Genomic DNA, 27,898 nt, shown 5'->3' on the forward strand with positions numbered 1-27,898 from the left:
ATTGTGTAGATATGCCATTAAGTTGCTGGAGGACCTTGTGTTTTTTGTGGTGGACCAGTCGAACACTGGGCAGCCTGTACTGGATGTGGTGATGGTCAAAGCCAACCGTGAGAGGCAGAAACTAATGCGGGAGCAGCATATAATCAAACAGGTCTTATGTCTTTGACTGCTGCAGCATTTGACTCATAATGTTTACTGACAGTACTTAAAAGTTTGTTTGCTTACATTGTAGAATTTATTTTTAAATTATATATTATAAAAAAAAATTTAACAGCTCACATCCAAGCAACTGGATAAATCAGTGGCCTAGGTGCCTAAAACAAGCAGATTTTTGTGTGAAAAAGATAAAAATAAAAAAAAAAGCTACTTATTATTAACATTAGCACAACAATGTCTTTTACTTGGTTTTTGTCTTTAAATGCATGTCATATAGTTGAGCTAACTAGTAGTGTGCAGTACTTGCTCCAAAACACCATTATCCTATATAATTGTCCATTATATAGGATAATGTTATATGGATGTATAAGTGCACTGACGTTATTTTAGTTATAGTCATATGCCTGCTGTTTGTCATTAGGTCAGATGTTGTAACTATTTCGTTTAGATATTTGGGATAATTAAGACTCCATTTAAAGAAAGAGGAGATGAACCCCCTTTGTTGAAGTTGGAGGAACTGGCTGATCAGAAGAATACTCCATATCAGTACATGCTTCGGTTGTGCTACAGAATACTTCGCCACTCCCAGGAGGATTACCGTAAAAATCAGGTAATGGAATTAGGGCATAGAATCCTTTATTTTCACTAAATATACATTATTGATTATACATTATACATTTTCTTTACATATCCCAACTGAGGAGGTTGTCATCAGCTTTGAACCTTGCTCAATCGCCCAACAGTGGCAGTTTGGCAGTGCTGGGGCTTGAACCCTAACCTTCTGATCAACAACCCAAAGTTTTAACCACTTAAGTCACTGCTCAAAACAATGCTGTGTGTTTGACGATTTGCAAATGCTCTTGCATTTACAAATCGGGTAAAGGATAAAATATGCAATAAACAAGTATACACCATTTCTAACAAAAATGTACTTTAAGTTATAATTAAGTTATAATTACATTTAACATTGCTTTTTATGACATCAAGTAACACTAAAGAACATCAATCCAAAACCTCTTTCTTTGTTCCTGACATTAGGAGGATATAGCCAAGCAGTTTGGGTTGATGCAGTCTCAGATCGGCTATGACATTCTGGCTGAGGACACAATCACAGCCCTGCTGCATAACAACCGCAAGCTACTGGAGAAACACATCACTAAAACTGAAGTTGAGACCTTTGTCAACCTGGTGCGCAGGAACGGAGAGCCCAGGTTAGTGCTGTGAAACATCTACCTGCATGGTCTCCAAGATGATGAAAGTTTACCATATTTCTCATTGTTTCTGGTTTAAAAAGAGGAAAAGCTCCGCAAAAAAATTAAAATGAGATGTGAAGAGGCTAAAGCAGGGGTTTCAAATTCATTTAAGGTAGCTGGCTACAATACAATTTTGGTAAAAGGGGAAAAAAATTAGGTTAGTGACCATTAAACAACAGTATAATGATTATAAGAAGCAGTGTCCCATGACTGCTCCTACTGTATGAAAGTTCATCTTAGATATAATTTTAATTTTCTTGTCTTTTTCATTTTGCCCTAAGGGTTTGTAAAATATTATGTTAAACTCTTAAATAAATTTCAGTGAACCAGAACAATTTGACATAGTTAATGTAATGGCTGTTCAGTGGAGGTCTAACTAACAATGAAATCATGCTCTAGGTTTCTGGATTACTTGTCAGACCTGTGTGTATCGAATTATGTTGCTATCCCGGTGACACAGGAGCTGATCTGCAAGTGTGTGCTAGATCCCAAAAACCAGGATATTCTCATCAAAACAGAGTAAGAATCTTAAACAGTCTTTGAAACGTTATGAACAAGTGTTTCTATTTTGGAAGATTATACAAATATAACTATATCAGTCTGTAGATTGTTGGCTGATTTGATTAACACATATATTTATACATATATATATATATATGTATGTGTGTATGTGTGCAGACGACGCCCTGCTAAGCCGAGCCATCACACCACTCAATATATAGAGGACTATGCAGAGGAGAATGAGGTATGGTTGGTCTGGATCGACAAATCCAGCGAGACTCATGCAAAAAGCATTCGGGCGCTTGCACACGAGGCGAGACAAGGAAATACACATGATGAGAGTGTGTTGACGTACTACAGGTATTCCATTCTGAATGAAAAAGGGAGAAATACTGCTTTATAAATAATGTTCCTGCCTTATAATGTACAAGTATACAGTATATACTGATTACCCTCGATTTTATTCCATGGTTTAGAATAATGTATAACCTGACCATTTTCTTCTCTAGATATCAGCTGAAGCTGTATGCTCAGATGTGTTCAGACCGTCAGTATCTGGCTATTGATGAGATCTCAAAGTATCTGGATGTGGAGCTGATTTTCCTCTGCATGATGGATGAAACTCTTCCATACGACCTGCGTGCATCTTTCTGTAGACTGATGCTGCATGCCCATGTAGACCGTGACCCCCAGGAGCTTGTGACTCCTGTGAAGTATGCACGGCTCTGGACTGAGATCCCTACCTCTATCAGCATCAAGGAGTACGATCACATGCACATCATTGTCACATCATTTGTTGTGATTGGATTATTGCCAAACGGGTGTTGCACTTTAATTCAGACACCACCTGTATTTTCTCATTCCATATACTGTCCATTAATATTTGCATTTAGTCTTTTAGTGAGTGAATTACAACACATATAGTTTCAAGAAGTTGTAGAGTATGTTTTTTTTACAGTATTTGTTGGCCCTAAATCTAGGTCAATTTGTTTTCTAGTTATGATGCTCATATGGAATACTCAAGAGACAACAAGAAGAACAAGTTTGCAAACACAATGGCTTTTATGGAGGAGTACCTCAACAATGTTCTAATTGATGTCTTGCCTTTTGCTGATGAAGAGAAAAATAAATTAACATATGAGGTACAACTCTGATAAAGTTCTTTATTACTGTAGTCACTTTAACATTCTACATTGTTTCATTTGTATAGAGTTACACTGAACATCAGTGATGTTTTCATTATTTTTCATGTTTTTATGTTGTGTCCTTTCTCAGGTGGTGAATCTTGCCAGACACCTTATTTACTTTGGCTTCTATAGCTTCTTTGAGCTGTTACGACTGACCCGCACACTTCTGGGTATCATTGACTGCATTCCCAACCCTGCCGTAGCCACTCCTACGTTCAATGATGATGGCAGCAGTAAGTACTAAACAATCTTGCAGGTTTAGAGTTTGGAAAGGTTAGACTTGATATTAAGAAGTACTCAAAGAGTCAGCTGTTGATGACATGTCTTTCTTAATATTTCAAAGCATTCTCTATTCAATTTTTAAAACAGTTCCAGCAATTGACCTGTTTGCTAATGTTACTCTCACAAAAGTGATGTTTTACTGTATGTAAAGTAAGTATGTAGTATGTAGTAGTATGTTAGTAAATACATACAGCCCCACAAAATTCAAGTATAATCTAAGAAAGAGATATCCAAGCCTAAAAACCTGCAAATACAATTACTTTATTTTATTTATACTTAGATATTTATTTATTTATTTATTTATTTAGTTCATTTTTTTTTTGTAACTTGCTGAATCCATAGTTATTGGGAATGTTATAAAATTTATGATGATTTGTAATGATTTACAATTCATTCATTACAATGATTTTGTAATCTTTATTTCAGTAATGATTGCGTTTTTGTGCTTTATCTTGAAAAAGTGTGGAAATTTGGAGGAAGAAATTAGAATGAATGAGAATAAGTAATCTTTGATACTGCAGTACAAGTCACAGTGTGTATAAGGTGGAAAATACTTGCTGAATGAAATATAGGGAGTTCTTCACATTAACGCTCATTCCTGTAGGTTGGCCAGGAACTGAATTTAGCAGGAAAGAAAATTAAATAAACATATACATGTATTTTGTAGTTAAATACATGATTGCCTCTGTAACACTACTGATATCAGGATATTCTTTGTTCTCTAATTCATCTCAGATAAGAATATCCGGCGCTCCATCCATGGAATGGGCCAGATGATGTCCACAATGGTGCTGAGCAGAAAGCAGTCTATGATGCTTACTGGTGGCCGTAACATGATGGGTATGGAAGGCCAGGGGTGTACTAAGGACAGCATTGACAACCAGGATGTCACAGTTATGGACACCAAACTGAGGATTCTGGAAATTTTACAGGTATGATTTTACATTCACATTTAATCGAAGACAATATAATAATACATTTTGTTGATATACATTTTGTTGATTTGCAGTTTATCCTGAATGTGCGGCTGGACTACAGACTCTCCTTCCTACTTTCCATCTTCAAGAAGGAGTTTGTGGAGCTGTATCCCATGGCAGATGCAGATGCATTATCAGCAGTGGAGAATGCAGGTAAGTGATACTAAAAAAAATCAAACAACTATTTGTATAATTATGTAACATTTTATTTTCTGGCAGCTGATTTTGCATGCTTTTATTTTTCTAACAGCAACCATCAACCTGCAGTTTATAGGAGAACAGGCAGAGGCCATGTTTGGAGTGGGGTATGTAGCAAATAGTCTCCTTTTTTCAACATTATTGCTGATCACTGTTTATTATGCCAGGTGAATTATTAGTCTCTGATTGTCATGTTTGTCTTGCTACCCATTAGGAAAGCGAACAGCATATTGGAAGTGGATGATGAGGGAGGACGGATGTTTCTGCGCGTACTGATCCATCTCATCATGCATGATTACCCTCCGCTGGTCTCTGGGGCACTGCAACTCCTCTTCAAACACTTTAGCCAGAGACAGGAAGTCCTACAAACCTTTCAACAGGTAAGCCACAGTAGGCATAATTTGTCTGACTGTCCACTTCAATATACTGATTATTGTTTTATGTTTTTTCCTTAGGTCCAGCTTCTAATTTCTGAGCAGGATGTGGACAACTACAAGCTGATTAAAAGTGATTTGGATCGTTTGCGCACTATAGTAGAGAAGTCTGAGCTCTGGGTGGTCAAGAAAAGCGGCTCAGACAAGAAAAAAGACAAGAAGAAGGATAAAAAAGACAAGGATGATAAAAAAGACAAGGACGATAAAAAAGACAAGGAAGATAAAAAAGACAAAGAAGAGAAACAAGCTAAAGATGATAAAAAAGACAAGGATGATAAAAAAGACAAGGAAGTGAAAAAGGACAAGGAGGGAAAAATGGAGACGGTAGAGAAAAAAGACAAAGAAGTAAAGAAGGATAAGGAAGAGAAAAAGGATAAAAAAGATGATAAGGTGAACTTAGTGTGGCTAATGGTTTAATAGGTTTAACTACATTCAAAACACTTCTAAGGAAAGTACATTGTTTTTGTACATTGAAAGATTTTTCACATATTTTTCTAGGCCTCGGCTGAAAGCGCTGACCCTGGTCCTTCCAAAGAAAAACTTGAGAAGAGCAACGAAAGCTATCAAAATGTCAAGGAGGTTTGCTGAGTTACTAGTTGATATTAAACTGAGGTACATTGATATTGAAGTTAAAAGCTATGTGTTACAACTATATTTTCATATCTAGATCCTGGAGCGCTTAAATAAGATGTGCAACTCCGGGGTGTTTAAGAAGCAGCAACGGCTTCTGAAAAACATGGGTGCACATAAAGTCATGTTGGACCTGCTGCAGGTCTCTTATGACCGGGTAAGTAGTCGTACTGTGTATATCAGTTTTAGAGTTTGTTAGCTTTAATGTGTTAATTAATGAAAGACAAGATATTGCACTAATCTTCCGATTGTTATGATGGAGAATTCTGTTCAAATCCCCTTAATTATATACCTGTTTTACCTCTGTTTTTTTTCTGTTGACAGAGCGACAAGAAAATGCAAGAGCTCATAAAGTTCACCCATCTTTTCCTGCAGAAGTTCTGCATTGGAAACCAAGAAAATCAAATTCTCCTACACAAACATCTTAACCTCTTTCTTAACCCAGGAGTAAGCTCAATCACTGGGTTTATTTTCAGGGTTTTATTTTTAGGGTCACATTGTTGACATGTAGGATGTATATTGTATATTTTAGTACATAGCATAGACTAATAGACTAGTTATTAGTGATTCTAAACATCAATGTTTTTTTAATCAGGTTCTGGAAGCAGAAACAATGCAACATATCTTCAGTAATAACTACCAGCTTTGTTCAGAGCTCAGTGAGAATGTCCTCCAGCACTTCATGAAGTGCTTGGCCACGCATGGGCGCCATGTGCAGTACCTCAACTTTCTTCATACTATCATCAAGGCAGAGGGGAAGTATGTGAAGAAATGCCAAGATATGATCATGACAGAGGTATGAGTTAATCACCAGGGCACACTATCAATCTTATGAACATTCTTCATATTAGAAGGCTTTTATGATACACCATTACTGTCCAGCATTTTTCCCTAAAATATTGATGCTTCTGTATTTTATGTATTGTCAACTGCCAGTTTATTAGGTACACCTCCCTTGTAATTACACATATTATCTTTTCTATTAAATGGTGTACTGTATGTCTACCATAAAGGGGCACATTGTATGTGTAGAATTACTAAATGTAGCTGCTGCTATGCACAATTTGCCAGCGCTCATCTCCCTCATCCATCAATGGAAAGAGACCATCATAGGATCATCACTGACTTTTAAATTCACCTCAGTATATCATTCCAGGAGTATCAACTAAATCCTGTAAATGGTACATTGTTGGTATAGTAGTGTTGATGAGCTCTGTGTATGTATGAATTATCTACCATGTTAGTGTACCTATTTGCATTTAGAAACTGTAGCTCATTTTTCCATAACTTATTTTTGCTGCTTATACTTTTATAGTTTCAGACCACAATGTGCTGGTGGTTAGACATTATTTGCTGGGGGATTATTTTCTTTCTGGCATGACATTCAGGTTCAGAAACATTGTATTACTAGATAAGGTCAAACCAGCACAACACACATTCCAACATATCCGTACCTGTAGTGCTGAGAATGGTAGACTATCCATTTATTAACCTGCTCCTGCAGTGGTTAAAATTTTGCACAGACGCAGAAGAGGATACAGAATTTTTTGCCTAGAAGGTGACATATGGTGGCTTATCCTGGTAAAAAGGGCAAGAAGTGTAGGTGTAAGGAAGGTGCACCTAATAAATTAGCAAACAAGTTTAATATTATTTACCATGTTTTGTTTGTTTAAGATGATTTTATTTGTGTAAGATATCCAGACATTTAACACTGACTAAACAATTATCTGTGTCACTGCTTCAAAACAAGTCAGAACAGAGACTGAGTACATCATGAGACAACAAATTAAACTCATTTACATTATTGTTACACCACATAATAACTAATAATATCTTAGTCGCTTAATACAGAGTTATATAGATAAAATTGGACTTGCCACTCTTTTTTTCTCAATGCAGCTATTAACACATTATTAAGATTCTATTCCCTCAGTAATTTATTAACAATGTTTATTTTATCTTTATTTAATATAAACAAACACAGTAAATGATGTTAATCACTAATTGTATCTTCTGCACTATATTCCAGCTATCAAATGCAGGTGATGATATTGTGGTCTTCTACAATAATACTGAGTCTTTTGCCAAAATGCTGGCTCTCATGATTGAGTCTAGAGAGGGGATACAGGAGAACAGCCCACTCTGCTATCATATTTCTCTGGTAGAGTTGCTGGCTGCGTGTGCTGAGGGCAAAAACGTCTACACTGAGATCAAATGCACCTCACTGCTGCCCTTGGAGGACATTGTTAGAGTCGTCACACATGAGGACTGCATCACAGAGGTAGAATGGTTTCAATAGGTTGTAACTCCCCAAAAATATTACTTTGTGCATGAAAGGCCGACAGCCACCAGCAGTCATTTTGTAATTTTTTTCTTTTACCTGACTGTGGCAGTGGACAGTGTTATTGCTGTTAGCTAATATCCAAGGGCCTTTTTTTTGACTGCACCTCATAAACAGTGAGAAGGGAAACCACTATGCATGGAAATACATTCTTTGCTTGTGTCTCAGGTGAAATTATTATCTTGTGTCTCAGGTGAAAATTGCTTATGTAAATTTTGTGAACCACTGCTATGTGGATACCGAGGTGGAAATGAAGGAAATCTACACCAGCAACCATATATGGAACCTGTTTGACAATTTTCTCATAGACATGGCAAGGGTAAGATAAGTCTACGGTCAATCCTCTAATAACCCATATTAGCTGTTGTCATTACTGATCAGTTTATCATTGCATTATATTGAATGGAGGCTCATTTGTGCAGCTATTGAATGTAGTTTATATCTCAGATCATAACTGTTGTCTTTAGATGTGTATTAACCGTGAGAAGCGCCAGCAAGATCCAGTGCTGGAGAAGTATGTCATCCTGGTTGTACTGGATACTATAAATGCCTTCTTCAGCTCACCTTTCTCTGAAAACAGTACCTCTCTACAGGTGAGCCACTACATCAGAGAGTGCTTTTTACCCTTATGATTTATACTTGTTACATAATTTGTTGTTTGCACTCATGCATTTTAACCAATGACATCATACTTTTCATCAATTTATATTTTATGTTTAATGTTGAGGAATATCTGCCAAACAATTTAGGCCTTGGTACAGCAGCGGTAAACTTTTTCTACTCGTTTGAAGTCCAAGAAAATGCTTATTTTCCTGTAACTGTCTTGAACACAATGTCTCTTTACAAGAAACTTATATTACCACAAAATGAACTATTAATTACTGTACCCAGTTATTCAATCACAATATGTGGAGTGTCTGCATGGGGCTACATTGCGCATGCGTCGAACCGTGCGACGCACACGCGAACCGAACCGAGACAAGCGAACCGAGCGGTGTTTTTTCATGTACCGTGTCACCCCTAGTAACAATAGTAAAATAATGATTAATAATTAGGCCTTCATTCTTGCCACTTCTGAAAAAGATATTGACACACGATCTTGAGCACTAAGGGACAAATTCTATCAAAGTTTATGGTCATTATTTTAACTGATTTGTGTATTTTCCAGTCTCATCATGATATGGTGACAAAGTTGTTGCAGTCTACCATGCGCTTGATGGACTGTTCCTGGCTTCAGGCCCAGCAAAAGGCACTAGTTGACAGCTGTATTCGAACTCTAGCTGTGACTGGTATAACAGAGCTATTTTTTCTGTCACTATTTGTGCAAAAAGGTTTAGCCACAGTTAATGCTAACTTTTTAATCATCTAATGATTTATTAGAAAAAACTATTTGCACTAGGTTAGATGCTTGCATCTTTGTCAGTTTAAATATTGGATAAATAATGTTTTGTTGTTCAAAAATATAAAATATAATGTTTGTAACTTTTAAGTAAAAAAAATCTCCTGACTCTCTCCATAGCTAAGACCCGGACAATCTGTCTGCCGGTGGATTTAGAAGCCCTTGTTAACATGATGCTGAGCAACAATTCATTGAATGCTCTGACCCGTGCCAACCTCAACTACAAGAGTAGCACCCGATCCACACGTCCTACCGGCCCCACTAACCCATGGGACTATAAAAATATTATTGAGAAGCTACAGGTTTGTGTATAGAAGCTGTATGAAATCAATAAAATATTTTTTTGTTTACAGTAGGATGATTTAATAAAATGGTGATGGCTGACTTTGTGTCTTTATATAGGATGTTATTAACACACTGGAGGATCGGTTAATGCCACTGGTTAATGCAGAGTTGTCTGTATTAGTGGATGTCCTGCACCAGCCTGAGCTGCTCTTTCCAGAAGGCTCTGATGCTCGCAACCGTTGTGAATCTGGAGGCTTCATTTCTAAGTAAGAAACATCTTCAACAACACGCTTCATGCTTGTTTAATGACATAAAAATTGTCTGACCTTGAAATGAATTAAAGCCATGTTTTAACAGTGTTGGTGGATAATTTGCCTACAGTGCTGCAGTAAATTTGTAATGCATATTTATTATGTTGTATTTTTGCAAGAATGTATTTACTTACTCTGTTTATGGTTCAGATTAATTCAGCACACCAAATCTCTGATGAACTCTGATGAGAACCTCTGCATCAAGGTGCTCAAGACATTACAGGAGATGCTCATCCGTAACATGGACTTTGATGAGAAGGTTGGCTGTTTAGTTGTAATGTACATTCCCAAAAGCTAGTAGTGTACTGGTTTGGTGAACCAATTACTATGAGACTTAGTGTAAGCTTATTTTTCCGGCCATTTATATGTACAGTATTACTTTAAGATAACAGTATATGCTTTGTGCTACAATCTTATGTCCACTGATTATTTACTAATGATTGTGAATGTTTCCTTTTGAAGGGGATAGCCTTGAGAAAGGTGTTGCTGCAAAATTACCTCTTTAACAAAAAGAGCATGAAAGCAGACCTTGCTGAAATTGGAACTGGAGGTTTGTTGCAGTTAAAATATTGTAGCTATGAATAATGCATACTATAGTAGGGAAAGAAGTAATGTTTTTATATTTATATTAGTTTATAGCTACTAAGGGATTTGTCATGTTTTATTGATACCTGTATTCTGAATGAGTCTTTGGTGGCTGTATACCAATATCCACCAGAATTTAATTCTTTAAAGGTGGGGTGCACGATGTTTGAAAAATGCTTCAGAAATCTGAGTCGGGCAGACTAACAAAACAAACGTGTAGCCAATTAGCAGAAAGTGGCGTGTCTTCTCGATATGCGGCAGAGAGAGTGTTCAGTGCGCATGTCTGACATTAGCCCGAAAGCGATTGAAAGATTGATATGGCGGATACCTGCCGTTACCTCTGCCTCGGGTTCTAGGTGTTGAACGTCGTCTTCCACGTGAAACGGAGCTAAACCTTTCACAGTACAACACACAGTACTACAAAAACACATTTGACCTGTATTACCATAGTATTACTCATTGAGTTCATTTATTGATAAAACGTTCCCCTTGGCCGGTTGCCCCAGCAGGTTCCGCCATAATAGTTGCCTGGGTTGCGTATGTATGTGTGGGGTGGAGCTATCAAAACAGGGGAAACACACATTTGGGTTAGGGGCGTGTTTGTTTTGGTGATTTCAAATGTCAACATTGGCTTTCAAACATCGTGCACCCTGCCTTTAATTAAATTTGGAGACACACCTTACATAAGACAAAATGATAGATGACTGGACAATCTTTTGCCAGTGTACTAGTAACAGTGCAGTTGTTACATTTAGCTCTTGTTGTCATGTTTGTATTGTGCATTGATATGTGTTAGTGTTGTTGAAACCCATGGAAAACTAAGGTACGGGGACTTGAAAAGCCAACATTTTCAAGGACACAATGAGGATTAGTAAAAGAGTGGAACTGGTCAAGCATAGTAATATTGTTGTGGAGTGTTTCATCTGGAAAGTTATTTGTGGGCATCTGTATAGGCTTGAAACTTGAAACTAAGATTGTTTATGTGAATATTGAGTGAGCTCTGTGTGTGTGTGTGTATGTGTGTGTGTGTGTGTGTGTGTGTGTGTGTGTGTGTGTGTGTGTGTGTGTGTGTGTGTGTGTGTGTGTTTACACTAGGTGGAGAGGTAGAGCGAGACTGGGCTGCTGTGGCTGCAATACAGTGTCGTCTGGATAGAGAAGGTGGCACTAAACTGTTTACAGACATCATTACAAGCTCCAAAAATGAGAAAATCTTCCAAGAGAGCATCCAGCTAGCCATCTGTCTGTTGGAGGGAGGAAACACAGAAATACAGGTGTTCATGTTCATGGTCACTTGTCATGTAATTCTAGTTTGATTGTAGTTTCGGTGACACTGATTTTAATTAAATCTTTATTAAGCATAAGACTTTTTTTTACACTAGAACTCCTTTTACAAACTAATGATGGGGGACAACAAGTCTGAGAAGTTCTTTAAAGTCTTCTTTGATCGTATGAAAACTGCACAGTTGGACGTCAAAGCCACCACTTCAGTCAGTGTGGGTGAAATGAGCCACAAAGCCAAAGATGAAAAAGATCTGGAACCAGGTGAAAAAGCACAGAAACAAGGTTTTAGGGAGATGTCTTAACTTGTACTGTGGAATTGGAATTGGGGATTTGTTTGGTTTATTTATTTCAGTTGTAAAGAGGATTCTTTCTATTTTACATGACATTCAAAATCATAGATTTTATCTTTGTTGCATGAGAGATACATTTGCTTTTTTTTGCACATTATACTGTTAAATACTTTGTCTCCATCTTTGCTCATATTTGTGTCACACAGGCTGATTTTTTAAACTTTTCAGACTAAAATGAATATCAGGGATCTGAGCAAAAACTGTAGAGACCGAGAAATGCACAGTACATCAATTTATTACAATTATATACTGTAGGCAAGAGTTTCAGAGATTTACTGACCTACAATGTTACATAAACACATAAAAGCCCTGAAATTTAGGTGAAATGTGCTGTAAAATAGGAGAAAAGCTTTTAGTAAGGCTTTGATTAACTCTCTGTCTACTGCATCAGGGGCTCAAGCAGCATATCCATCAGGGGAAGTGGCCCAATATGGCCAAAATGCCACTGCCCTGGCTCCTGCTAACCAGGCTAAGCAGCAGGAGGTTGACACTGAGATGGGCCCCTCAGTCTTGATCATGAAGCCTATTCTACGCTTTCTTCAACTGCTCTGTGAAAACCACAACCAAGACCTACAGGTCAGCCACTGCTTCATCAGTTTTACAGTAGATTGTTATTTGATATTTTGCCCACAGGTTTTTTTTTTTTCAGAATGTAACTCTGTACTAATCCCACTAATATTGCCCCAGAATTTCCTTCGCTGTCAGAACAACAAGACAAATTATAACCTGGTCTGTGAGACACTTCAGTTCTTGGACATCATGTGTGGGAGCACTACAGGGGGCCTGGGTCTGCTGGGTCTCTACATTAATGAGAACAATGTGGAGCTGATCACACAGACATTGGAGACGCTCACAGAGTATTGCCAGGGACCTTGCCAGGAGAACCAGGTCAGATCATTACAGTGAATATACAATGTCTGGCATATACACATGACTGACTACATAGCCTATCTTATGTCAGGTTCTATAGCAGGTTAGTTTTTTGGATGAATAAACACAAATGTCCAAACCGTGTTGATTTTTGTTCTCTGTTTTATCTGTTTGAAGACCTGCATCGTAACTCACGAGTGCAACGGAATTGACATAATTACTGCCTTGATTTTGAATGACATTAGTCCTCTGTGCCGCTACCGGATGGAGCTGGTGCTCCAGCTTAAGGTATTAACTCACCACATTATCACTGCACCTAGAATAAGACAAATAAGAAAAAATAAATAGGGTCTCCTCATTTTGAATGCATTTTAATAAGGAAGGTGATGTTGTTCCTATATTAATTATACTGTTTCTTGGCAGGACAATGCCTCCAAACTATTACTTGCTCTAATGGAGAGTCGCCATGACAGTGAGAATGCAGAGAGGATTCTAATTAACCTTCGACCCCGTGAACTGGTCAGTCCACTATTTTGATGTATACCAATGTATAGTCAAAGATCAGCGAATTAAAATATCTGATAAATCGACCGTGTCTTTACTGGCCAACAGGTTGAAGTGATCAAGAAGGCTTATCTGCAGGAGACTGATTGTGACTGTGAGGATGCAGAAGTGTCACCCAGAGAAGTCGGCCACAACATCTACATCTTGGCACTACAGGTACACTACTGACCAGTTATGTACCTTAAGTTTCTTGAATGCTTTTGGATTGTTAACACTTAATATCTTTCTGTCTTTCTGTATAGTTGGCACGGCACAATAAGTCTCTCATTAATCTGTTGAAACCACCAAAAAAGTCAAAGGAAGAGCTAGAAGAAGGCATCTCATCTATGGTAAGGTTTTAAAAAACACAGACAGCTTTTTAGCTTTTTAGCATTATGATAAGTATAGCAGGCTTTTCTCAATCAAATAGTGTTCCTGATTACATTCATGCTTTTTCTATAGCTTAGTCTGAACAACAGGGGATTCTCCCAAATGCTAAAATCCTCAGCTCCAGCACAGGTTCAGCAGGAAGATCCACTGGAGTACTATGCCAATAACACTGCACAGATCGAGGTTAGCTTTTCATGTAAATTTAATACCTGCACACAGTTATCTAAACTCCATTAATAATTTTCAACTTGCTTACAGTGTAACCCGCTTACAGTTGGGTTAATTGAATATGACTATTGCGTTACATCAGATAGTTCGTGAGGATCGCAGCATGGAGCAAATTGTGTACCCTATCCACCCCATCTGTGAGTACCTTACAGAAGAGTCCAAGTTTCGAGTCTTCACCACCACAGAGCTTGATGAACAGGGCAGCAAGGTCACACACTTTTTTGAGCAGACCTCCTTCCTGCATAATGAAATGGAGTGGCAGAAGAAGTTACGCAGTATGTGCTGAGTTCTTTCTTGTTTCCTCAGAGCTGTTCTGAATCACTTACTTACTTTAATGTTCTTCAGGAAAACCTGTCAGATGTTGCTGGGGCAGAATTCTTGCAAATATGCCCTTTTTAATCTTGCCTAAATATCATGTTGTTAGTTTGGGATATGCAACTTCACATAATGGGGTGAGCTTGGTGTATTTTTTTTTTTTGGTAAGCAAACATACAAAACATCGTTAGCAGACATATAAATATTTAGCTTCAATATACCATATAAACACCATAGAATAACATAAAGACTGTTGCAGCAGTTTCATAGCAGTGCTTTTTTATAATTTTGCATAAATGATGCTGTTATTAAAGATGTTATGTTGGACTACTTATTTTCAGTGTAGAAAAAATATAAAGTAAGTACACACTGTTCTCTGTCTTTCCAAGGTATGCCAGTGCTGTACTGGTTCTCTGGGCGAATGTCAGTATGGGGCAGCATCTCATTCAACCTGGCTGTCTTCATCAACCTCATCATTGCCTTCTTCTACCCTTTTGACAATGGCCAAAGTATATCACAATCTCTACTACATATTATATGTTTAAATATACATTACCAGCTTATTAGGTAGATTTACCTTGTACTTGCACTTCAGGTACATCTGCTGTATCAGACATGTGCACTTTTAAATTTTATTTTGCATTTGCTTATATCCAAAGTGACTTACAGTTCAGGTGAGTGGATGAAGGCCAAAGTCCTTGCTCATGTGGAAGCTTTGAGGTGCTGGGATTTACAATCAGCTCTTCAAACTTTGAGCACTTGCCTCCTTATACATATACAATTATTTATTAGTTGGATCATTCTCAGTGTGCATTGAGATTACCATCGTAGTATTTGAATGGTGATACTACAAGTGTACAATTGGGTGATATACTTTAGAGTGTTATTGGATTTATAGACACCTCAATATCATTGCTACATTGTGAATTAACAACCCGACAATCATATAATCTGGTCATCTGGTCGGCACTGTTATCATCTACAGTTAAGGATATCATCATGCAGTTATATACCTGCAGAGTGCAGCTACAACCTGCAACCTGCACAGTGTAGCTAGGTTTACCTGAAAAGTGTCAGTACAAAGTAGGTGCAAGGTAGCTGTAAGTAGAAAAGGTCTAATATCAGTATCTTAATGTTTGGCTCTGACTCCTTTCAGCTTCCATTGATTCTTCAATATTATACATGCTGTTCTGGGTGATGTCTGGCCTGTCTGTTTTGGGTCTGTTGACTCATCGCTATGGACCGCAGCTTGCCTCTGTGGCTGTCATCCTGCGCTGCATCTACCATTTTGACATTGGCCCTACTCTCTTCATGCTTGGAACTGTCAACGTAAGTTAGAAACGCAATGTGGTGTGTGACCAAATGGATCTTTACATTTGACTTTCACAAGCAAGGTATCAACAAATATTGTCTTAAAAGATGTCTGTAGTACAGTTACAAAATGAATATCCATTATATACTGCAGCAATATGATACTCTTTTTACTAATATCAATTAATAAAATCAATGTTGTTTTTAGCACTACTATTTTACAAAGTCTTAATGCATTAATCTATAAAAATTAGATAAGCATGTAGTTTTATAATCATTCACTTTTTGTGCCTTAGTCTGAAAGGTCTATGAGGATAAATTGACAGCTAAAAGGATTAAAATTTACAATGCTTTCAATGGGATGTCGATGCACTAAATGCTTTCTGGCCCCTAACCATCACACACATATGAGCTTGTTGAACATCCAAAACCAATGAATATATTTAGCACCCCTTCAACAGACTCCACAATCCTAACGGTGTTCATAGGGATTAAGATTAGGGTTCTGTGTGGGGCAATCGAATTGTTCCACATCAACCTTGGCAACCTTGGAGCTAAGGTGCATTGCCATGCTGGAACAAGTTTGGGCTAGGTTATTTACTTCCAGGGAAGGGTTATGGTTAAGGCCACAGCATTAAAAGACTATATTGTATTTTCCTATTTTTTTGCACCAGTTTGAGGAAGACCCACAGATGTACGCATTTGATGATCAGGTGTTCATGTTCTTATGGATCTATATTGTGATTAATTTCTTTTAACTCTCTACTTTGTTCTCTGTCTGTCTCCACTCCTGTTGCTCTTACACAGCTCCTCAATAAGATTGTGTACGTTGTGAGTTTTGTGGGTAATAATGGTACATTTATCATGGGTTACAAAGCCATGGTGATGGATGTAGAGTTCCTGTACCATCTGATCTATGTGTTCACCTGCACACTGGGGCTTTTTGTCCATGAGCTCTTCTACAGCCTAATGGTAAATATATTATTTAATTTCTCACAGCAGTTTCTGTCTTCTATTCTGTGTTTGTATTTTACTTAGAATAAAAATATTTTAAAATCTATGCACTTTATACACTTTAAACCTTTCCAGTTATTTGACCTGATCTACCGAGAGGAAACCCTTTTTAATGTCATCAAGAGTGTGACGCGTAATGGACGCTCCATTCTCCTGACTGCAGTGTTGGCCATCATCCTGGTCTACCTCTTCTCCATTGTGGGCTTTCTTTGCCTCAGAGATGACTTCATCATGGAGGTGGATCGTTTACCTTCCACTGACGCAGGCAAGTTTGGTTTTGAAATAAGCTTAACAAGTTACTGATGTAGGTACAGTAGTACTACGGTGGTGTAATGCGGCTTCCACTTCCTCTCTATTGATACAAAAAGTGCTTACATTTTATACCCTATTCTTAAATGACATTTTGTTAGTATTGCTTTAGTTCAAGCCGACAGTCTCTTTAATGACAAATTATCTGAGGTGTTTCTTTGATTCAGAAAATAGGAGTTGGTTTCTTAGACTCTTCTATGTGAAGCTTCTGGAATCTGTGGGATTGACTTTTAATACAGCATTTTTCACAAAATTGTATTTTAAATACCATTAGTCAGACAAATAATATTAATTCCAGGGGTGCTGAATACTTTTACAATCCACTGTATCTATGTATAGGGATTGTATGAACAGCAAAAAAGATGTGGCATCTGGCTTGTGTACTGTCTATGTGTATTGGAGGAAATGTAAACTGTATTTTCATTCTCCCTCCCAAAATGGTACTGTAGCTATTGTACAAAAGAACGAGGAGAAATAAAATGGCTTTTTGACCAAATTTTAGGGGTAATACATTAGCCCATAATGTGATAGTCACATAGGCAAGGAATTGATAAACAACTGATTGTGCTTTAGATTCTGAGCAGAGCTGCAGTGCAGATGGAGTGGACTGTAATGAAGAAACTGGACTTACAGTAACAGCAGAGGGTTAGTCTTATACTTATTGCATTAAACAGCTCTAGTAATGTAAGTCTGTAGAATCTAAGTCAAATGTTCCATTAACTCCATTCTGTGACTTTATTATCTTGCAGATGAAGATAACACAGAGCGAGCCTGTGACACACTATTTATGTGTATAACCACTGTGCTGAATCACGGCCTACGGAATGGGGGAGGTGTCGGAGATGTCCTACGCAAACCCTCAAAAAATGTGAGAAGACAAATGCATGCCCTTACGTACATAAATATATCTCAATACATATTTGAATTATAGTACATAGAAGACTTGACATTAGCATGTGCAAACTAAAGATTTCTTACACTCACTATAGGAGACGCTGTTTCCTGCACGTGTGATATACGATCTTCTCTTCTACTTTATTGTCATCATCATTGTACTGAACCTGATCTTTGGTGTGATTATTGACACCTTTGCTGACCTGCGTAGTGAGAAGCAGAAAAAAGAGGAGATCCTGAAGACCACCTGCTTTATCTGCGGTAAGAGATTAATAATGAGAGATCGGTAGTTTCGCCATCTACTGTGTGTTATGGTTTGGAAACACAGAACCATGTGTCCTGTGTGAAATCTGTAATCTAATGTAAAATTACGTATAAATCCTCTACGCTGGAACTTCTCTGATAAACGGCTTCATATAGATGCTTTAGCTTTTGGATTTTTTGACAGTTGTGGTTTAATTTTTCTGACAAAAGGTCTTGAGAGAGACAAGTTCGACAACAAGACAGTGTCTTTTGAGGAGCACATTAAATTAGAGCACAACATCTGGAACTACCTTTACTTCATTGTACTTGTGCGAGAGAAGAACAAAACTGACTACACTGGCCCAGAGAGCTATGTGGCTCATATGATAAAGGTGAATTATTTTTATTGTGTTCATTGAACAAATTTAGCTATAATCTCACAATATTTAGGTAATTAAAGCATGCTAAACAGGTTTCATTAAAGGTGAAATAACAACACTAGTTAAAAGTATAATGTTCTTTTTTGTAGAACAAGAACCTGGATTGGTTCCCACGGATGCAGGCCATGTCTCTGGTTTTGACTGAAGGAGAAGGGGAACAAAATGAGATCAGGATCCTACAGGACAAACTCTCGAACACCATGAAAGTTGTTACACTCCTTAGTGGCCAGTTAACAGAGCTGAAAGAACAGGTGAGGCAAATGAGTGCTCACAAGTGACACAACACTAAAAATATTCACTACGCATACAGAAGAAGGCATTCAAATCTCTCCCCACAGTGTGTTAAACTGATCTGTAAAGTTGGGCAGACTGACAGCTGTTGAGATTGTGACGAGGGGGAATTAGAGACATAAAAATTAGGAGAAGCACTTTGTTTGCATGGAGGATGAAGGCATTTACAATGTGTATTTTGAGAGAAGAAATAATGTAATATTTTAGCCAAAAATACTCAGCATGCTTTTATTTAATGAATGTAGTTTTTTTACCTACCATTAAGTAGCTGTTCTTTATATTAATATCAGTGTTTACAGTTGAATTTACTTTTCAGCCCTTATTTATTTGACTTAATTGCTGCTACTGCAATAGCAGTTATTGTTGCCCAATAATTAAGTGAGTAGGTCATATTCTGTGTAATTTGTCAATCAGTGTTTGCTGTTAACTCTGGTGTGCTTCCCATGCAGATGACAGAGCAAAGGAAGAGGAGGCAGAGGATGGGCTTTGTGGATGTCCAAACTGGATCTAATGCCGCAATGCCCCCTAGTGCTGCTGGAGGAAACTCCAAGACTTAATTTTATACACTGTTATTTCTACCAGCTCATCAAAGTTCTTCTCTGAGTTGGGGATTTTACTGACTTGATAAGTTTTTTGAATGTATGCATTAATGCAGTCAGGTTACGTTAAATACTTGCCCTGAATGTGACCTGAATGTTACAGTTATGACTGGATTTTTTTGGTTTTATGGAAAAAGAGTATAGCTTTTTCATGTTTTGCTTGGTCACATTTTAAAGAAATTAAATATCTGTAATATATTTTGTTAGAATTTTATTAATTAACTTATACATTTGTACTAACTCTACTACTTCTAAAAATTGCCTATAATGCTGCAATGGTCACATGAAATTCTTCTTTTTGATGCATCCGTTTAATCATATGAATTGAAGTGATGAGAATGGTAGTGGGACAGATTACAGACTGTACATAGCTATTTAACAGCATATTTAAAATTATATGTTCTCTCTCTTTTTTTATTTACTATAGAACTGTAGAAGCTCATGTTTAAAAAAGTAAACAAACAAACAAAGAAAAAAAACAGAATTATGTATATGAAGTCCATTTTTAAATGGGATGTGGGAGAAGAGTATAAAGAAGAAGAATTTAATAAAACTTTAGTGTCAAAAAAGTGTCAAATGTGTGCCAGGTCTTTTTCAACTCCATTTCAGAAATGCAAAAATTGATATGGGCCAAATTTCATTTCGATGAAAGCCTAGTATATACTGTCAGCATAAATTGTGGTTGTGTTTGATTTTCTGTAAGTAGGATAATTATGGACTCGGGTAAAGGTAAAGGTAATGGTATGAGATAGAGGGAAGGTATGAGGTAAAATTAAGGGGCAGATGTAAAGCATGAACTAAGAGCAAGGGCTATGCAAACTGAGCGGTAAAAGTAATGGGTAATGATGAACTGTGAGCTAAAGCTAAGTGTAGTGGTTAAGTGGGGAAGAGGGAATCACTAATCATATAGCTAAAATGAATTTCAGAAATGAGAAAGTACAGTATGCTAAATAAAATCACTGTCACATGGTCTCTCTGTGCTCACGTGGGCTTCCTCAGCTCTCTCTGGTTTCCTCCTACTGTCCAGGACACTGAAGATGAATGAATAATGTAATTATTAATAACATTAACACCATAGCCATAGAGACCAAAATACCTTTTATGACACTTGCACTGAACATTTTAATATGAAAATGCCAATAATGATTGTGAAGGACATTTTATCATACCAGATTTTGGTTTGATGCCCTTTTCTTTCTCCTCCTACACTAAATCAGGTGCCTCCTTTAAATCCACATGTTCAGGGTGTAGTTAGGAAGCCAGCAGCTTTCTAACTACTTTCTAACTTTTCGCTTAACGGGAAAGGATGAAATCGTAGTTAATTACCTTTAACCGTTAACGTTTTATGGACCTTTTAGAGCCCCAAACAACACCCCACCCTCTGCTATTCATCTGGGTAGTAAGTAAAGGGTATCAGTGGGTTGGTCTGTATGTTGCTCAGTGGGCGGACGCACAAACTGCGCTTATTGCGCTGAATCCCCTACAGCTCCGTCAAGTGAACTGACGCATTTGTTCACGTTCAGGCGTTCGTCCTCAGTGCAGGTCAACAGGTAGGAGACTATAAACTTGTTCTTTAGAAATGGTTCTTCTTTTAGGTTGTATATGGGGAGTGTAGAGTACTTTAAAAAAGTACAAACTTTAAAAGAATAAAATATCCTCTAGATTTTTATTACCTCTATATATACATTTTACGTTCACTATAGGTTAAATACATATGTAATAATAAATAAATATATTCAATACCCATACATCAAATGTACAGAAATATCCCTTTGGCCTTTAATTCTTTTAGATGTAAAGCGCGAGATTTTGGGGGGAAAAAAGAAAGAAAGAAAAAAAAAGAAAGAAAAAAGCAGCAGCAAGAACAACAACAATAACAACATTAATAATAATAATAATAATAATAATAATAATAATTATTATTATTATTATTATTATTATTATGTTCAATTATTATTGTTGTTGTGATTATTATTATTATTATTATTGTTGTTATCATTATCACAACAACAAACAACAACAATAATATTATTATTATTATTAATAATAATAATAATAACACTAATAATAAGTATTATTATTGTTATTATTATTATTATTATTATTATAACAACAACAAGAAGAATATAATAATAAGTTATTATTATTATGATTATGATTATGATTATGATTAGTAGTAGTAGTAGAAGTATTAGCAGTATTGTTGTCGTTGTTGTTACTACCGCTGATGATGATATTGGTATTAGTAAAGTATTAGTAAATATACAGGTAAGTAAACAAGCTGCTGGTGCCTTTGTTGTGTTTATGTTGCTTATCTGATGGGGCAGCTGGATAGGTGATGAATTAAATAACAGTGAAGTGAAGCACAGTGAAACAGCATGTTTTTACCACAGAGACTTTAAAGAGCTGGTGCCAAGTACAGGATATTTACAAATAATTGGTGCAGGCATGCAATTGAGAGGACATCAAAATTTTACAAATTTAAAAAGTAGTACTTATAATGTTTTATCTGATCTCTGAAATAAGTTATGTTCAACCTTCAAATCATTTAGAGACCTCTATACCCATAAATTTGAACTAAGGTATCTAGCTGAATTTAAGTGAGAAAAGCCTATCAATATCAATTCGCCTGCGTCTGATGCCTAAATAAATTAATAGGCAGGTAGGGTAGGTTTTTGTTGAAAAAGTCCTAGTATTTCTGAGCTAATTAATCCTTCTTAATTTAAGGTTGATAATAAAGTATATGACGTGCTAGTTATCAGCGTTGTGACGTCTATCTGTCAGTGTTCAGCACAGGGAGTGAAGCAGAGAGAGAAGGTGTGTACCACTGATAAATGGGCGCTTACACGCCACACCCGCAGCCACTGAGGCAAGAAAAAAGCCTCAGCCATGTGAAGTGTGCTACTTAATCTTTAGGGCTGAAGGGCAAGAAGTGTGCTACTTAATCTTTATGGCTGATGGGTGGTGGACATTAAAATGAATGAAACACAAGTGTTCAAATAATACTGTTTAAACATAATACTGTTTGTTTCTTTGTTTTTGCTATACCAATTGTTTATATTATAATAAATATCAGGCCATCTGGAATAATTATGATCGAAAAATACTAACATAATGAACCATTAATACTAATTTAATTTATTTGAACGCAAAACATATTACTGTATGTTACAGTATGTGGATTATAAATTATATACTTACTATTTATACTATACTATACTATATACTATAACACTAGTCATTTTACAACCCTTCATCAAACAAACAAACAAAAAACATAGAGATAACGCAAATAAAAATATCATTGTTAATTACAAACTTTTAATTACAAGATTTTGAAATGTAGATACATGCTTAGAAATTAAATTAGCAGATACGGACCTTCACTGATACCAGAGAAGTATTTTATTGTAGCTACATACTGTAGAAGTAAAAGGAATTATATTCTTCTTTCTGTTAGGTGTTTTGTTGTGTCTACCTCATTGTGGCTAAATATAAATGACTCTTTCATTCTCCTTCTGTCAGCTGGTGAAGTCATGTCTGCCTTTCTGCATCGCTGTCCATTCCTGAAGTCCTCTCCGGTCCCAAATTTGAGACATGTAGGGGGATTTTTGGGGATGGCTGACCGATGCCCCATCATTCTCCGCCGGATCAGCGTACAGTCCACTCAGGGTCAGGATGAAAAAGGTAAGCTGCTGTCAGTAAAACATGTCATTCACATGACATGACATAGGCACATGTAGCCTACTACTACTGCACTTTCTTTGGTAGTGCATGGTAGCAATTATTGAGCCTACTAGATAATTAATTAAGACACATTAGTCACAGACAAGCACGTGCAACAAGAAACTTGTCAAAGCACCAGGATTGTCAAACATCTTGTGCTATAGATGATCCCAGGACATATGATATATGATTTATAAACGCTTTACCCTTTAAGAAGGTTTAACCCATAGAGTTAGTATTCTACTTAAGCATGTAAGACTATACTACTCCTACTAATTCTACTACTACTTCTACTGCTACTGCTACTAATGTACTTGCGAAAGAGGTTTAAAAGGTTTAAGAATTAGATAAATAGAAAATCTGGAATTTTTTTACCACATTTTTTAAAATTCTGGCATTCTGCTTATTTTATACAAATCTATAATTGATTCATGTCTGAAGTATTTTTCTGTACAGGTTTTCTGCCACACAAGGAAACCAAACGCTCCTTGGCTACATCTGCTGCTCAGGTTGCTGTGTCCATGACTAAGGCCTGTCCCTTTGTCTCCTCTAAGATTGGACTAGTTAAAGCCAGCCCTCAATTGCAGGAGGATGTCCACTCAGCACTGCCTCCTATTTCAGAGGAGGAAGTAACTTCAGGTAAATCTGCTGCTTTTACACTGCAATGAGTTGAATATTGTGTGCTGAAATATAAAGAAGATATAATGTAAAAATAGTGTACTTTATTAACAGTACATTTAATGCCTATATTGTAGTTTATATTTGCATAAATCTTTGTGTTTCTTGTGCTGCTCTCGTCTATGTAGGAACGATCAGCTCTGTGTTTAGTGGCTTACAGGGACTTCAGTCATCTTTCCCAACACACCTTCTGAAAGACAACATTGGTTAGTGCATATTGTAGTTTATTCAAACATGAATATGAAGGGGATATGTACGTTGAATTGTTCTGTTTGTAGTTTGTGAAGATTTTTTTTTATCTTCACACTCAGTCGGACCCAGTTTTGACTATGATGACTTCTTCACTGAGAAGATCATGGAGAAGAGGAATGATCACACCTACCGTGTCTTTAAGACGGTGAATCGGTTTGCAGATGTTTTCCCCTTTGCTGAGGATTATTCTGTTCCGGGGCGCAGTGGCTCACAGGTGTCTGTTTGGTGCAGCAACGACTACTTGGGCATGAGTCGTCATCCACGTGTCATCAAAGCAATATGGTCAGCTCCTAACAGATCTTCCCGATAAGAATTTAAAAGCATATAATTTCTTAGTAATGAACTTCAAGAACATGATTTTAATGTAGCTGCCAATTGACAATGCATTTAAACTATATGCATTAATGATCTGTATCTCAGGGACGTTTTGGAAAAAAATGGTGCAGGAGCAGGTGGCACCAGGAATATCTCTGGGACAAGTTACTACCATGTGGCTCTTGAGAAAGAACTGGCCCTTCTTCACCGAAAAGATGCAGCCCTTGTCTTCTCCTCATGCTTTGTGGCTAATGATTCCACCCTCTTCACTCTGGCAAAAATGCTTCCAGGTAATCATTGAGACACCAGATACAGTTCCATTCTCCCACAGACCTTTTTGTTGACTTTGTTGAAGGTACAGTTTGCAATTGTTTCCATGTTAAAATTTAATTTAATTTAATTTAATTTAATTTAATTTTGCTATTTATTGTTTATTATCAATTTTCCAGTGCTGTCTATATATTAAATGTTCTGTTGGATTTTATTTCGTTTCATTAATAATTGTCTAATAAATAAATCTAATTGCTATTTTACATATATCTGTTTAGGATGTGAAATCTATTCAGACATGGGGAATCATGCCTCCATGATTCAGGGCATCAGGAATAGTGGAGCCAACCGTTTCATCTTCCGTCACAATGATGCAAAACATCTAGAAGAGCTTCTCAGTCGCGCCGATCCAAAGACACCTAAAATTGTGGCATTTGAAACAGTGCACTCCATGGACGGTGAGAAAATATTTTGTACTGTAAAAAATGACTGTAGTTCTGAGTAAAACTATGAGTGCAGACTTGAAAGCATTTGATTTTATTTTTATCTTAGGTGCTATCTGCCCTCTGGAAGAGCTGTGTGACATTGCACACAAATATGGCGCTCTCACCTTTGTGGATGAGGTTCATGCAGTAGGCCTGTATGGACCACATGGAGCAGGGGTCGGTGAGAGAGATGGCATCATGCACAAGATTGATATTGTCTCTGGTACACTGGGTAAGAAAGACTTAATATTTACATAACAATAGATTTTTTAATGAATGAATGAAATGGACAAGTGTAGTCCATTTCATTTTCCTTTTGATGTCTTACATGTGTGCAGGTAAGGCATTTGGCTGTGTGGGAGGCTACATAGCCAGCACTGCTGCACTGGTGGACACAGTGCGATCCTATGCAGCAGGCTTCATCTTCACCACTTCACTGCCTCCAATGGTGCTGGCTGGAGCTCTGGAGTCTGTACGGGTTCTGATGAGCTCAGAGGGTCAGGCTCTGCGCCGAGCTCACCAGAGGAATGTTAAGCATATGAGGCAGCTTTTGTTGGATGCAGGTCTGCCTGTCATCAATTGCCCAAGCCATATTATCCCAATACGGGTTAGTGCCACTGTATCTGAGCTAATAACACCATAATCATTATCAGCCATTGTTGTTTTTAGTATGGAGATTTTCAGATTCACATTTTGCTTTTTTAGAATACAAGTACAGTAACTTATATCAGGCTTAATAAATAGTAAATGAGATTACTCAGAATTGTTGAGAACAAGGAATGATGTAATACTGTACAGGCTAGATGCAGTGCCTATCCCAAAAACATGCACATGACCCAGGAAAATGCACTGACCATGTCAGGATGAACTGGGAGTGGGCATAGTGAGAAAGTTATTGTAGGGAGAAAATGTGAAGCTCCACACGACGAGCTCAAAATTGAACCATTGTGGTAGCAACACTAAATTGCACATATGTGAATGCGGTGTTATGTAATATTTCTTCTATCTGCAGTTTCTTGGAAGTAATGGGTTACGTAGTAATGGGACCAGTTTGTGACTGCTTCCTCTCAAGAGACCTTATAGTTATGGAAATTTTGCCTAAAATAAATTCATATCATATCACAGGTTGGAAATGCAGAGCAAAACTCCAAGGTGTGTGATATTCTGCTGGAGAGACACAATATATATGTACAGGCAATAAACTACCCAACTGTGCCACGTGGAGAAGAGCTTCTGCGTTTGGCACCATCCCCTTTCCACAACCCCATCATGATGGACTACTTTGTGGGTGAGTGGAAGTTAGTCCTGAAGCATATTAGTTACTATAAGTGTTAAATATTATATACTAATGATGTCTATTTATTTATTTATTTATTTACTTATTTATTTGTGACAGAAAAATTGGTGGACATATGGCAGGAAGTTGGACTGCCGCTCAATACCTCTGCAACAGCCTCCTGCACTTTCTGTGACCGTCCCCTCAACTTTGACCTTATGAGCGAGTGGGAGAAAAGTTACTTTGGCAACATGGAACCAAGATATATTACAGTTGCAGCACAATAAGAATGATGAAAGGGAAGAACGATGGAAAGCAGCATTTAGTATAACCAGCTGGCATCATTATTAAAGAAAAGGTCATAAATGTTGAGATATCACCTTTCACACTGTCATACATTATTGTCGCCTGCTGCAGTTACATTATTAGTACTAGCTTTGGTGCTTTTGGATTTTATACCGTATTATGGAATATTAATGTTGTGTCCCTTCTGCATATTAAAAACCTGCACATGGGCACTTTTAATGGAAATTATTAAAAAATATTTAAATACTTTTTATTTTATTAAATATTTTTACTCACATTTCTTTTATCAAATACAGGTCCTGTACTAAATCTCTCTGCATAAAGCCTCATCCAGGTCCCTTATGCATGAGACTTTTGGATGTAATAGCTACAGTAATATCCTAAAATCTTGCCTACAGTCTAAATATCATCAGCCATAGAGTTACACTTGCTAATTTCATAACAACTGTCCTTGTGGAAAGAGTTAGGATTAAAACCTTAAAGTTTTCACATTATCTTTGCTATTTGGGTAATGCATTAAGGCAGGAATGTGCATGATGACCTCAGAAAATGCAGCGTCAGCCTGCTTTGCTTACTTAGATCATTTTATATTCTTGAAGCCATGGTTTTATAAGAAAGGAAATAAAACTTGTATTGCTCTTGTATTGCATTTTTTGAAACCATCATGTTCAATTCTCTAGACACCAGAGCTGCTTTTTAAGCACGTTTTCATCTTTTTCTAATTTGGTCATCCACCCACTAGTGCTCCCTTATCACATGTAGCAGCTACTAATCTAATCAAGACCCCCAACACACACACACACTTTTTTAAATTAATAAAATGTTTCCTAGTAGGTCTTATCGTTTGACATTGCATATACAATATGAGAAAATCCAACATTTATTAGCCTTCTAATTTTAGGCTCAGGACAAATAGTACAGTAATTTGTAGAATAGGTCAGCACACTGCTTTCTCAGTTTGTTCATTTGGACC

The 27,898-nt window shown here is 37.1% G+C and overlaps 2 protein-coding genes across 2 annotated transcripts in view; both read left to right on the forward strand.

Annotated features, from left to right (window-relative positions):
• The window catches only part of itpr3 (inositol 1,4,5-trisphosphate receptor, type 3), a 28,081-nt gene extending 7,894 nt beyond the window's left edge, over nucleotides 1-20,187 (forward strand). Inside the window, exons 14-58 of the mRNA XM_027166762.2 lie at nucleotides 10-151; nucleotides 605-766; nucleotides 1,195-1,367; nucleotides 1,809-1,928; nucleotides 2,088-2,270; nucleotides 2,420-2,671; nucleotides 2,908-3,052; nucleotides 3,186-3,330; nucleotides 4,115-4,311; nucleotides 4,389-4,509; nucleotides 4,607-4,661; nucleotides 4,769-4,934; nucleotides 5,010-5,378; nucleotides 5,487-5,567; nucleotides 5,656-5,775; nucleotides 5,943-6,065; nucleotides 6,214-6,414; nucleotides 7,648-7,899; nucleotides 8,153-8,278; nucleotides 8,427-8,552; nucleotides 9,128-9,248; nucleotides 9,479-9,660; nucleotides 9,761-9,909; nucleotides 10,105-10,213; nucleotides 10,417-10,504; nucleotides 11,635-11,810; nucleotides 11,919-12,081; nucleotides 12,562-12,746; nucleotides 12,858-13,058; nucleotides 13,218-13,328; nucleotides 13,464-13,559; nucleotides 13,653-13,760; nucleotides 13,847-13,933; nucleotides 14,046-14,156; nucleotides 14,284-14,476; nucleotides 14,906-15,025; nucleotides 15,673-15,845; nucleotides 16,635-16,799; nucleotides 16,917-17,106; nucleotides 17,724-17,795; nucleotides 17,900-18,018; nucleotides 18,140-18,305; nucleotides 18,519-18,679; nucleotides 18,817-18,978; nucleotides 19,468-20,187. Of these exons, the coding sequence (XP_027022563.1) occupies nucleotides 10-151; nucleotides 605-766; nucleotides 1,195-1,367; nucleotides 1,809-1,928; nucleotides 2,088-2,270; nucleotides 2,420-2,671; nucleotides 2,908-3,052; nucleotides 3,186-3,330; nucleotides 4,115-4,311; nucleotides 4,389-4,509; nucleotides 4,607-4,661; nucleotides 4,769-4,934; nucleotides 5,010-5,378; nucleotides 5,487-5,567; nucleotides 5,656-5,775; nucleotides 5,943-6,065; nucleotides 6,214-6,414; nucleotides 7,648-7,899; nucleotides 8,153-8,278; nucleotides 8,427-8,552; nucleotides 9,128-9,248; nucleotides 9,479-9,660; nucleotides 9,761-9,909; nucleotides 10,105-10,213; nucleotides 10,417-10,504; nucleotides 11,635-11,810; nucleotides 11,919-12,081; nucleotides 12,562-12,746; nucleotides 12,858-13,058; nucleotides 13,218-13,328; nucleotides 13,464-13,559; nucleotides 13,653-13,760; nucleotides 13,847-13,933; nucleotides 14,046-14,156; nucleotides 14,284-14,476; nucleotides 14,906-15,025; nucleotides 15,673-15,845; nucleotides 16,635-16,799; nucleotides 16,917-17,106; nucleotides 17,724-17,795; nucleotides 17,900-18,018; nucleotides 18,140-18,305; nucleotides 18,519-18,679; nucleotides 18,817-18,978; nucleotides 19,468-19,575 (6,775 nt within the window). The 3' untranslated portion in view covers nucleotides 19,576-20,187. The remainder of the gene's footprint in view (nucleotides 1-9; nucleotides 152-604; nucleotides 767-1,194; nucleotides 1,368-1,808; nucleotides 1,929-2,087; nucleotides 2,271-2,419; nucleotides 2,672-2,907; nucleotides 3,053-3,185; nucleotides 3,331-4,114; nucleotides 4,312-4,388; nucleotides 4,510-4,606; nucleotides 4,662-4,768; nucleotides 4,935-5,009; nucleotides 5,379-5,486; nucleotides 5,568-5,655; nucleotides 5,776-5,942; nucleotides 6,066-6,213; nucleotides 6,415-7,647; nucleotides 7,900-8,152; nucleotides 8,279-8,426; nucleotides 8,553-9,127; nucleotides 9,249-9,478; nucleotides 9,661-9,760; nucleotides 9,910-10,104; nucleotides 10,214-10,416; nucleotides 10,505-11,634; nucleotides 11,811-11,918; nucleotides 12,082-12,561; nucleotides 12,747-12,857; nucleotides 13,059-13,217; nucleotides 13,329-13,463; nucleotides 13,560-13,652; nucleotides 13,761-13,846; nucleotides 13,934-14,045; nucleotides 14,157-14,283; nucleotides 14,477-14,905; nucleotides 15,026-15,672; nucleotides 15,846-16,634; nucleotides 16,800-16,916; nucleotides 17,107-17,723; nucleotides 17,796-17,899; nucleotides 18,019-18,139; nucleotides 18,306-18,518; nucleotides 18,680-18,816; nucleotides 18,979-19,467) is intronic.
• Nucleotides 20,188-21,022: 835 nt separating this feature from the next.
• Nucleotides 21,023-27,574, forward strand: alas2 (aminolevulinate, delta-, synthase 2). Its single transcript, XM_027166763.2, has 11 exons — nucleotides 21,023-21,167; nucleotides 23,143-23,304; nucleotides 23,800-23,982; nucleotides 24,150-24,227; nucleotides 24,333-24,555; nucleotides 24,694-24,878; nucleotides 25,137-25,316; nucleotides 25,411-25,575; nucleotides 25,682-25,950; nucleotides 26,469-26,631; nucleotides 26,740-27,574. The coding sequence occupies exons 2-11, from the start codon at nucleotides 23,154-23,156 to the stop codon at nucleotides 26,904-26,906; spliced, it is 1,764 nt and encodes a 587-aa protein (XP_027022564.2). The 5' UTR covers nucleotides 21,023-21,167; nucleotides 23,143-23,153; the 3' UTR covers nucleotides 26,907-27,574.
• Nucleotides 27,575-27,898: the final 324 nt, after the last annotated feature.

The sequence above is a fragment of the Tachysurus fulvidraco genome, chromosome 14 (assembly GCF_022655615.1).
Source record: "Tachysurus fulvidraco isolate hzauxx_2018 chromosome 14, HZAU_PFXX_2.0, whole genome shotgun sequence".
NCBI lineage: Eukaryota > Metazoa > Chordata > Actinopteri > Siluriformes > Bagridae > Tachysurus > Tachysurus fulvidraco.